Below are 12,017 nucleotides of genomic sequence, written 5' to 3' on the forward strand. Positions count from 1 at the left end.
TGCTGTCAGCACAGAGCCCACTACAGATTCTCTGCCATCTCTCTCCCTCTCTCTCCCTCTCTCTCCCTCCCTCCCTCTCCCTCCCTCTCTCTCTCTCTCTCTCTCTCTCTCTCTCTCTCTCTCTCAGAAGAAATAAATAAACATTTAAAAAATAGGTGGCCTTATGGAATTATTTATTTGATTTATTATGGTGGTTTGACACCAACTTTTTTGACCTTTTCATTAAGGTCCTTGTAAGTGTTGTAGAAGGAAGAGAAAGAAGAGGTAAAATTCAGTGTTTGTAATTAACAAGTTAGTTAAATACACTGTTTTAAATTTAGGTATTTATATATTGAACCAGTTTTATCTCTGGATCTTAAACATCTCACTAGAACACAACTCAAATAATACTCTAGTTCACATAAATGTATGTTGAAATACCTGATACATTTATTCAGTTTGTTTATATTCGTGTCATGTAGCTTAAGAATTTGTGAAAACATACCAGCTTTCCTAGTCTGAGGTTTGTTTGTTTGCTTTGAAAATGGTTTTAGTGCTCCAAATGTTCTGAAATATCCTATTCTATAATATAAGTTGCTTTAAAAAAAAATAACTAAGAAGATATGAAAGCAGTTCTCTGGAAACATATAAAAAATGTAATTTTTTTCAATATCTGAAATATGAGTAGTTAAGTTATAAATTGTGCCTTAGGTTTTGTTTGTTTTGGTCAGATCTAAATCCTGTCTTTTGACACTTAAGCTTACAGTTGTGAATAACTGATTTTCAATGCTTTTTATTTTTTAAAAAGTCCTTTTTTTTTTTTTTTTTTTAACCCCAAGGTTTAGGCCTCATCAAGATGCAGACCCTGAAAAGCCACGTGTTGCTGCTTTAATCGACAGGCTCATTTCTTTTAAAAATAACGACAACGGAGCTTGGGTCAGAGGGGGAGACATTGTTGTTCAGAATGCAGCGTAGGTATTCTCTTCAAAGTCATTATCTAATGGCACCTACGTGTTTATTTTTTGAAGGTGATTTAAAAAAAAAAACAACCCAGTGTGCTCAAAGTACGGCGATAGTTTCTGGAATTACATTATTATTTTTATTATTATTATTATTTAATTTATGTATGTTTCACAGTCTCTACGTTCAACATAGGGCTGGAACTCAGACCCCGTGCTCAAGGGTTGCCCGCTCCTAACTGAGCCAGCGGGTGCCCCTGGAATCATATTATTGTTATTACTAATAGATGGCGGGGGCTCTGAGGAAGCGTTTGCTCGCACTCACAGACGGCAAGTGTTTGGAATCGTTCATTCTGTTGCTTTTATTGGAGTTGAGCTTGTCTGGTGACATGAGAGGTTTTTGATGAGACTGAGCAGGAACTGGGGATTTAACTTTATATAACAAACGGCGTCTATGTCAGAGAGCTAAATAAAGATTTTGAAACTACCTGGATTTTTTCCCCTTTCCTTTTGGAAACTCAGAAGTTTTCCTGTTGCCCTCTCACTGCCATTACAAATACAAGTTGCAAATTCCACCTTCCTGTCTATTGACTTAGGGCTTAATATGACTTGAGGCGGTAGGCATCTTACTTTTTTCCTGTTTGCATAATTTTAGAAGTCTGATGTGCATTGAGCTAAGATTGGGTGTTCAAGAGTCTAGAAAAACATTTTTTTTTTTTCTGGCTGGCACTGACAACTTCTTGGCATTTTACTGTCACCTCTGACTTTCATCATGCAAAAAATTAATTTTGTATTAAATCTGTAGAAATACCTTGGGTATTAATGTTGAAAAATTTTGAAGAGAATCTCATGACCTAATTGCTTTCAAAATAATCATAAAAGTAATACAGCTGACAGTTGTGTGCTGGTTACTATGAGGAGGCACTTTACGAAAGGGTTGGCATTCATTGGTATGTTTAATACCATCAGGTATCCAGTGAGGAAGGTTATGTTCTTGGTTCAACTTCTAGGTGGGAAAACTGAGAGAGAGTCAAGGTGAATGACTTCCCCAAGGTCACGTGGCCAGTAATCCGCACACTAAGATCTAAACCAGTTGCCTTCACTGTGGTGTGTGTGTGTTTAGTTATTAGGAAGTGAAACATTTTTTTTGTGGTCTTGGGGAGTAAACATTATTGGAACCTCCTGGATTTTCCCAAAAATTAAATACTGAAATTATCTCTTCTTACATGAGGTGATAAATTAAATGTTCTTTTATTCTTTTTTCTCATAGATTTGCAGATAATGGAATAGGACTGACCTTTGCCAGGTTTGTAGTTATTTTTAAAATACTTACCAGATTATTTTAAAGCTGTAAGGTAAACAGCCCTGGTTTTTTTGTGTGTTTTTGGGGGAAGGTGGATTTGATCACACCTTGATTTTTCTATCATTATATTAGCAGTTGATAAAAAAAAAAAAAACACCTGCTTCCTGATACCACTAGAGGGCCAAAAATACATTTTTCTTAATTGAATTCCTACCAAAGTCATAGGTTAACATAGCTGGAATTCCACGGTAGTGTTGGCCTGCCTGTCATATTTTTGGCTTAGAAGAAAACACTTGAGAGGAAGGAGTTAAAAGCTGGGAGCATATTAAATATTTTATTTCTTAGAAGCTGCTCTAATTTTGCCATGATCTTTAAGAACTGAACTTTTAGGGGCGCCTGAGTGGCTCAGTTGGTGAAGTGTCTGGCTTCAGCTCAGGTCATGATTTCGCAGTTCGTAGGTTCGAGCCCCGTGTCGGGCTCTGTGCTGACAGCTCAGAGCCTGGAGCCTGCTTCCCATTCTGTGTCTCCCTCTGTCTCTGACCCTCCCCTGTTCATGCTGACTCTCTCTGTCTCTCAATAAAAAAAAAATGATAATAAAAAATAAATTTAAAAAAAGATTAAAAAAAAAGAACTGAACTTTTGATGTTACAGACTTTTCTCCAGACGACAGTTATTTTGGATAGTGTCTTAAATATGCCTGTCACTTAAGTGTTACATTCAGGGCAAGTTCATTCTCCCCATGTATAATACTGTTGTTGGAGACTAAAATAATCCGTTGTTGCTGTTAAATGAAATTTCATGTGTTTGATGTGTACACCATGTATTAATTTATACGAGGTATGTTCACAGTTTAGAAGGACTTTTTGATGACTTGATAATAAGTATTAGAAAAAGCTCCTAGCTGCCTGGAAGGTTTTTAGCTTTTAAGTTACAGTGTGTCTTCACCTGAGGGTCAGTTTAAATTCCCTGGAGGTGGGGCGATAATGGCTGTTCTCATTTTAACAGTGATGGAAGCTTCCCAAGTGATGAAGGCTCCAGCCAGGAGGTGTCCGAATCTCTCTTTGTTGGTGAAAGCAGGAATTATGGCTTTCAGGGTGGTCAGAACAAGTATGTAGGCACTGGAGGAATCGACCAGAAGCCCCGGACCCTACCTAGGAACAGGTAAGCATTGCTCTAGCAGTGGACTGTAAAATTTGAACAGAAGATGAAAACCTAACCCTTTTGGGTTTTTTTTTGAAATTTTAATTTTGTTTTAATTTTTTTTAACGTTTATTTATTTTTGAGAGAGAGAGAGAGACTTAGAGTGTGAGCAGGGTAGGGTCAGAGGGAGAGGGAGACACAGAATCAGGAGCAGGCTCCAGGCTCTGTGCTGTCAGCACGGAGTCTGATGTGTGGCTTGAACCCACGAACGTGAGATCTGACCTGAGCCGAAGCCGGACGCTTAACCAACTTAGCCACCCAGGTGCCCCGAAAACCTAACCCTTAACGGAAGTTTCTGTAGTAGCCCTGGGTAGATTGGTTCTTACCATGATGCTTTCCTCACCTTATCTTATTATTATTACCACTATTATTGTTATTGTTGATATTATTACTATTACAATTGGGCATATTCTGGAATCTTGGAATATTAACTATCATGCACCTTATAGATTTCGTTATATTTGTATAATGGAGGAAACCCTCTTGTTTTTCATTCCTTGCTTAAGGCCTTTATAAGTGCTGACTTTTTTGTTTTCTTCTTTCTTGAGCCACAGAAAGTAGCCAAACTGTAAACTATAATATTAGGTCACTCTTGGCCTCAATTTGTGAGGTGGGTTTGCAGAAATAGCCACTGGAAAAAGGAAATAACTTACTGAAAAAAGTCCTAGAATATGAGTTTGATAGATGCCAAAACTGACTCAAAACCTAACCACGGCTGTGCAATTACTAGTGTTTTCAGTTGTGCGGAGTAGACTTTTGGCATGTTTTTTGGCAAAATAATCACAGAGTCATTAACATAGTACTTAGCACTAGAAAGATGCTTCAGAGCTTTTTGGGAATTAGTAACTAATTACCCTATCCATACCTCGGTTCTGAAACCCAGTTCAGAATTGTCCTCATTTTACTTGTGAGAAAAACAGAGAAAAACTCATGTTCTGAAGGTCTTATGTTGGACCCGCTGCCAGAATTCATCTTAAAGTTATACGCTGTATGTGGGCCTTGGGCTAGGACGGGTCAGGGGAACGGGCCAAAGGGGCTGCTCACTTTGAGGGGCGGGGCAAAGAGTGAACTTGGTTCCATCCCTTCCAAGCTTGTTGTTGGGAAGTCTTGAATGCCATTATAAGCTGCGCTCTGTGTAGCCCGTCTGTTCCTCAGACTGTGGAAGCCACGAGGAACAAAACTTCAGGGGTTTTTAATAGCTAACATTTATTAAGTGCTTGTGATGTGTCAGGCCCTGTTCTAAATACTTTATTCTTCACTTAATCCTCGCAAAGCCCAGTGAGGTAGGTACTGTCATTATCCTGCGTTATAAATGAGGAGCTTACTCAGAGTAGCTGAGGTGGGATTCAAACCCTGGTAGTTTGCCTTCATCGCTGGCTGTGCTCATCACAAGGTTTGTCTGCAGTATGATGGTGGCCAATTCCATTCTTTTTATTTGACATTGGCTTCCAGTGTTTTTCTTTTTCTTTTTTTTCTCTCTCTCTTTTTTTTTCTTGAGAGAGAGTGCATACACTTAGACATGTGCTGACACTTCAAGACGGGGAGGGGCAAAGGAAGGAGAGGGACTGAGAATCTTAAGCGGAATCCATGACCAGCATGGAGCCTGAAGTGGGGCTTCATCTCACAACCATGAGATTGTGACCTAAGCCAAAATCAAGAGTTGGACGGTCAACCGACTGAGCAACCCAGGTGCTACACCCTTTTTTAAAAAATTTTTTTAATGTTTAATTTTTTTATTAAAACTTTTTTATAGTTTATTTATTTTTGAGACAGAGAGAGACAGAGCATGAGTGGGGGAGGGGCGGAGAGAGAGGGAGACACAGAATCTGAAGCAGGCTCCAGGCTCTGAGCTTTCAGCACAGAGCCCGACGCGGAGCTCGAACCCATGAACCGTGAGATCATGATGTGAGAAGTCTGATGCTTAACCAACTGAGCCACCCAGGCGCCCCTGTTTATTTTTGAGAGAGAGAAAAAGCGTGTGTGGGGGAGGGGCAGAGACAGAAGGAGACACAGAATCCAAAGCAAGGCCTAGGCCCCCAGCCGTCAGCACAGAGCCTGACATGAGGCTCGAACCCACCAACTGTGAGATCATGACCCGAGCTGAAGCTGGATGCTTAAACAACTGACCACCCAGACACCCTCCCCCTTTTTTTTAATTGAAGTATAGTTGACGTACAATATTATGTTAGTTTCAGGTGTACAAAATATTGATTCAACAGTTATATATGTTATGTGGCCTTCAGGTCTATTTCAAAGTGCTTATTGCTGCTTCACGAAGGAGAATTTTCTAAAACAAAGATTCCTCATTGGTCAGTGGATCCAGGGTTATTTTACCATATCTTTACAACTTTTTCTATGACAGAGAGCCATTCTGGGGTATATCCTTAGAAGTACATCAAGATGCATAAATTTTTAACCACGCTACTTCCTTTTCTTGCTGGCATGTGTGCTTTTACTGTAAAACACTGCCAAGTTGTAAACTGATGTTGCTATAGAAATCCTCTGCAGTGCCATTAAAGAATTTAAGAGGGGAGAAACCTAAAGGATATGATTAATGATATATGATTAGCAGGTTAAAGAGTTTGTGTTTGAACAGAAAAGTGGTAACTGAATAAACCAAATTTCTCAATCCAGCCAGCGCCTTTGACATAGTAAGCCTCAAGGATTTACACTTTCATGCTTTAAAGTATATCATTTCATCTTATTACTATCATTTAGTGGCTTGAAAGGAGAATTTCCCTGTGAAAGCACAGATTTGTCTTTTATTCTCCTGCCAGAGATTTTGGAACCAAAACCGAAGTATAGGAGTTCCCAAATAAAAGGTCTTAACTGAGTTGATTCAAGGAAGCAAAAGTCACCGCTTCAGAGAGGCCCTCATTCTGTCCAAAACGGCATCTCTCTCCTACCCAGCCTGCTGGGTCACCGTGTCTCTGCCTGCACAACACGCACTGCCTGAAATGATCCTTGTTTTTCTGTTTGCCTTTTCCACGGTTTTGCTCAGGGATTTTATCATGGCGCCGCTGTGCCCTAGAATTGTGCTTAGCGTGTACAAGATATTCAACGGTGTTTACGAAACAAACGTGTAAGCGACATGCCGGTGTAGGGATGGGCCCACGTGCATTAAACAACATTTTGTATTTCAACAGGACGTTCCCAATTAGAGGCTTTCAGATTTACGACGGGCCCATTCATTTAACCAGGTGTACGTTCAAAAAATATGTGCCAACTCCAGATAGGTACACCAGTGCGATCGGCTTCCTGGTGAAGAATCCCTGGCAGATAACCCCCAGGAATAACATCTCCCTCGTGAAGTTCGGTCCACACGTAAGTATGCGCCTACAGTACCTATTTGTGACCACAGCAGGAGGAAGGGGGGTAGCACCTTGCCAGAGACAAACACATGAACCAAGTTTTCGTACTGAGTCTTTACAACCTGGAGGAGAAATATATGCAAGAGAGACTCCTGATTCCATGCACGCTGTCCCGTTGAGTTCAAGGGGAGAACAGACGTCCCATGTGGCCTGGAGTGTTTCTGACATTCAAGTGATACCTTGAAAGGAACCATGTCTTAAAGTGACAGCACGGGACTGGGGTGGGGGAGTTTCATAGGAACAAGAGAACATAGCTTTTGAGGAAGTTTGTTGTAATAATCTTTGAAGTGATTTGAGTTCTGCCTGGTATTTTACTTGTCGGGCTTATCTTCTGGGGAACCAGAGGATAAAAGGCTGGGAAAGCAGAGGAATCCTGGCATGGTATAAAGCAAATACAGATACAAACTGCTGGAAGGTTTTTATGAAGACTGCAAAGAAGACTGAGAAATAATTGTTTACATTACAGCGGCCCACAGCAATCGTTTCTTAGTAGTTCATCAGTGGCCTCTGTATCATTAGTACACAGGACAGTCCGGTTACGGACCTCTCCGTCCGTCATCTTGCCAGTTCCAAAATGACCTTGGTTCACGGAGATGGAGTCTCTCGCTTGACGCTTCCACAGGCGGCCACAACTGGGAAGTGGCCCACACGTCTCTCATTCACGTCCACAGGCTGACTCTGTGGAGCCTAGTTTAAAATAGAACACAGGTTAGTTTACCAAAGCCTGCATCTGGTTTTCTAGAATGGCTGAGGCAGGAAACAGAGGCATGGGTGCAAATTGGGATGCCAGCTTGGTTGGCTGGTTCTCTTAGGCCACGTGACTGCAGGGGAAAAGGGAAGTGCTGCACTAGCCGGTCGTTTCCCATATGAATAAGTAGGGCGGTCTTCGGATCAGTGTGGAGGCTGGGTGTTCACCTGCTATGCACACAGACTTTCATACATGGAGCTGCGGTGACCATGACAGTTGTTCTGGGAAACAGTTGGCTAAGTATTGCGTTGGTTGTGGCATTCGGAGTTCTGACATCCAGCGGTCCAAGCACAGGGGTCATCATCCAGGAGCTCTGACGGTGCGAACGCCCGGGGACGCTTGTAAAGGGAATGTTTGCCACAGTTGTGCTCCCTGAGGAGGTGGGAACCGTGCCCCAAACTTCTCTTGGGCTCAACCACAGGAGGTACAAGGGAAATGAGGAAAAAAAGCCTATGACTAAGAATCTAGAGCCGGCCACTAGTCACAGACATCACTGATTTTTCATTGAGTTGCTCATCGGTGGCTCAGTCAGTAGAGCATCTGACTTTGGCTCAGGTCATGATCTCAGGGTTGGTGAATTCGAGATCCGAGTACCACATCAGGCTCACTGCTGTCAGCCTTGGATCCTTTCTCTCTACCCCTACCCTGCTTGTGCTCTCTCTCTCTTTAAAAAAAAAAAAAAAAAAGGTGTATCTGCATGGCTTGAATAGCATGAATAATTACTAATAAGAAGCAGCTCAAGGCTATAAAACATGTAATCTGCAGCCTGCTTTGCAGCTGTGTACTACGTGTTTAATAAAAGCTTTAGGCGCGCCGAGGTGGCTCAGTCAGATGAGTGTCTGACTTTGGCTCAGGTCATGATCTCCTAGTTTGTGGGTTCGAGCTCCACCTTGGGCTCTGTGCTGACAGCTCAGAGCCTGGAGCCTGCTTCGGATTCTGTGTCTCCCTCTCTCTCTCTCTGCGCCCCCCACCCCCGACTTGTGCTCTGTCTCTTTCTCTCAAAGATAAATAAACATTTAAAAAATAAGAATAAAATAAAATTTAAAATAAAATCTTTAAATTACTTCTACCTGATATAAGAATTACTGAGCTGGGTTTGGTGTATGTTGAGGAGAAAGTAACCTACACTTTTCAGCAGATTCTACTGAGTTCAGTGGTCACTGAGCTTACCAAGGCAAGATTTGGCCTGCGTTTCAGTTTGGAATTGTATTCGTTTTTTGGTTGGGGGGAGTCAAATGAACAAGCAACTAAGGCATTTGGAGTGAAATGAAATGACAAACTAGCTTAGAAGATAGAATTTATAACAGACTTTTATTTAACTGAGGTATATTTTGCATGCAGGGAAATGCACACATCTTAAGTGTTAAGCTTATAATTTTTAACAAGTATTCATGACTACATATTTCCCTTCCCCACTGTTCTGATTCTCTTACCATAGGTTGGTTTTGTCTAGAGAGCAGGTCATAGTTTTTAAATGGAAAGGAAAGGAAAACATCAACTATATTTAAAAAATACATTTTTTTTTTACTGTTTTTATTTGTTTTAGAGAGAGAGAGAGAGCACGAGCATGGAAGGGTCAGAGAGAGAGGGAGACACAGAATCTGAAGACAGGCCCCAGGCTCTGAGCTGTCAGCACAGAGCCTGATGTGGGGTACAAACCCATGAACCATGAGCTCATGACCTGAGCCAAAGTCGGATGCTTAACTGACTGAGCCACCCAGGTGCCCCTCAACTATATTTTTAACATTTGCTACCCTACCTGAACTCCACAAGACTTTGTCATTTCCAGCCCCCAGCCATGTCATAATTAATTGAAAACTTTGGGGAGCGCCTGAGTGGCTCAGTTGGTTACGAGTCTGACTTCGGCTCAGGTCATGATCTCACAGTTTGTGAGTTTGAGCCCCACATCGAGCTCTGTGATGACAGATCAGAAACTGAAGACTGCTTCCGATTCTGTGTGTCCCTCTCTCTGCCCCTCCCCTGATCTTGATCTGGTTCTGTCTCTCAAAATTAAATAAATGTTAAAAAAAAAAGAAAGAAAACTTTGGGTGCCGCGGTAGACACCTACGAACTGTGACTCGGAACTGCCCTGACCTCAAAGCATTTGTAAGGGATGTGTGATTGGACGTCCCTGTGCAGGGGACGCTGGCCTTCATTTTGTGATGTCCTTGTCCTTCCCTGCTGGCAGGTCACTCTGAATGTCTTCTTCGGGAAGCCTGGCCCCTGGTTTGAAGACTGTGAGCTGGATGGTGATAAGAACTCCATATTCCACGACCTCGACGGCTCCGTGACGGGGTACAAGGATGCATATGTGGGAAGGATTGACAATTACCTGATCCGCCACCCAAGCTGTGTGAACATTACCAAGTGGAACGCAGTGGTCTGCAGCGGGAGCTACGCCCAGGTAGGCCACAGTGCTCTCTGAGGCCCGATTCCCAGCGGGCTCTGGAGAGTACCACCTGGGTGAGGAGTAGTCCGCTACGCCACAGCATGGTCGATACCTTCCAAGGCCTGACCTTCCTCTAGGAAAAAAGAAAAAAGTCACGAGGAATGATGGATTCATACCAATTTTTTTAAGTTTATTTATTTTGAGAGAGAGTATGTGAGCAAGCACGGGAGAAGGGCAGAGACAGAAAGAGGGAGAGCGAGAATCCCCTGCAGGCTCTGCGCTGTCAACATGGAGCCCTGTTGGGGCCCAGTAGGCAATAATAACCCTCAAACAATATTTTGCCTCTTGGGCCGCACAGATGGCGTCTGTTCATCCTATGATTTACTTTATTTTCTAGGAGTGAACATAATCCTCTCCCAAAAGATTTGCTTAAGGATAAGCATCCCACCCTTGAATAATTAATGCAGGGCGTTAAGGAATGTACATCTCCTCACAGAATTCTTCAGACCTATCATGTTTAAAACCAGACTATCATTAGGGGATTCTTTTTGCAATGACTTAAACCTGTTACTTACTGATAAGAATGATGTAATCACCCAGGGTATATAAGACCCTGGCTATCTCAATAAAGAGTGTCCTTTTTTACCAACCGCCATCCACGCTCTCTCTCGCTCGCTCGCTCTCTCTCGCTCTCTCTCTCTCTCTCTCTCTCTCCTGTCTTGTCTTGTTCGTCTTGTCTGTCTTCTTTCTTAGAGATATTTTCACTGACACCAACCCCCTACTCGGGACCTTTTGACTGTGGTGCGTGGGCTGGTCCCCCGCAGAGCCCGATGCGGGACTCGAACTCACAAACTGTGAGATCATGACCTGAACAGAAATCCAGAGTCAGACGCTCAGTGGACGGAGCCACCTTGGTGTCCCGTGAACTTATACAATTTTATTTAAGGTTCCCCTGTGGCACACCAGTTAAACAGGTGGAAAAGTGGGTCCAACAGCAGTAGTACGACTTGCCCTTGTTTAAATATGGTTGGGATATGGTTGGGGTGAGAACCCATATTTCCTGAGTCTTAGCCCAGGTTTTCTTGTCATGTTACAGCTCTGCTCCCTGAGAGGGGGATTTATTCTTTGCTTTCAGGGTCATTGTCCCTACTAAATTAGGGAATCAGGAGGAAGATTCGAGGGAGTCCTCTGACTTACTTTAAAGGAGTATTTGCTTCTTTGGTGTGGGATTTCTCATTCCCATATGGGGGGAAAAATGTGATTCTTGCCCAAGTTCTGGGAAGGACAAGGACAAAATGGAGAACTAATTATAGTAAAGAAGAAAACATGGTTTAAAATGTAATTTCTGGGGCACCTGGTAGCTTAGTTGGTTAAGCGTCCAATTTTGGCTCAGGTCATAATGTCACGGTTTGTAGGTTCGAGCCCCACATCAGGCTCTGTGCTGACAGCTCATAGCCTGGAGCCTGCTTCGGATTCTGTGTCTCCCTTTTTCTCTCTCTGCCTTTTCCCCGCTCATGCTCTGTTTCTAAAAAAAAAAAAAAAGTCAAGGACTTGCAATAAAGTATCATAGGACATCATTAATAATCATAAAAAATAAAATGTAATTTCTTTTTTCTTTTCATTTTATTCTTTTTAAAAAAATTTTTAATGTTTATTTTTGAGAGAGACAGAACGTGAGTGTGGGAGGAACAGAGAGAGAGGGAGACACAGAATCTAAAGCAGATTCTAGGTTCCAAGCTGTCATCACAGACACCCAGTGTGGGGCTCGAACCCATGAACCCTGAGATCATGACCTGAGCTGAAATTGGTTGTTCAACCAACTAAGCCCCCCTTTCATTTTATTTTTAATCAGCTTTGCCTGCTAAAACGAAGGTAACCTATCAATACCTCGGAAGCTATAGCAATTCTAGAATTACAAGGCACTTAGTTGGCTTAGTCCTTTAAGTATCTTGTCAGCTCAGGTTTTGGTCTCAGGGTCATGAGTTCAAGTCTCACACTGGGCTCAATACTGAGCATAAGCCTACTTAAAAAAAAAGAAGAAATTTTGGAATTAAAAAGCTTTTAGCTC

At 42.3% G+C, this 12,017-nt stretch overlaps 1 protein-coding gene across 3 annotated transcripts in view; it reads left to right on the forward strand.

Annotated features, from left to right (window-relative positions):
• CEMIP2 (cell migration inducing hyaluronidase 2) overlaps positions 1–12,017 on the forward strand; it is an 85,474-nt gene that overhangs the window by 50,902 nt on the left and 22,555 nt on the right. For all 3 annotated transcript variants that reach the window (XM_029919935.1, XM_029919934.1, XM_029919936.1), the window contains exons 13-17: positions 819–950; positions 2,209–2,244; positions 3,247–3,402; positions 6,588–6,765; positions 9,749–9,964. In XM_029919935.1, coding sequence (XP_029775795.1) covers positions 819–950; positions 2,209–2,244; positions 3,247–3,402; positions 6,588–6,765; positions 9,749–9,964 — 718 coding nt within the window. The remainder of the gene's footprint in view (positions 1–818; positions 951–2,208; positions 2,245–3,246; positions 3,403–6,587; positions 6,766–9,748; positions 9,965–12,017) is intronic.

Source organism: Suricata suricatta, chromosome 13 (assembly GCF_006229205.1).
Source record: "Suricata suricatta isolate VVHF042 chromosome 13, meerkat_22Aug2017_6uvM2_HiC, whole genome shotgun sequence".
NCBI classification, from domain to species: domain Eukaryota; kingdom Metazoa; phylum Chordata; class Mammalia; order Carnivora; family Herpestidae; genus Suricata; species Suricata suricatta.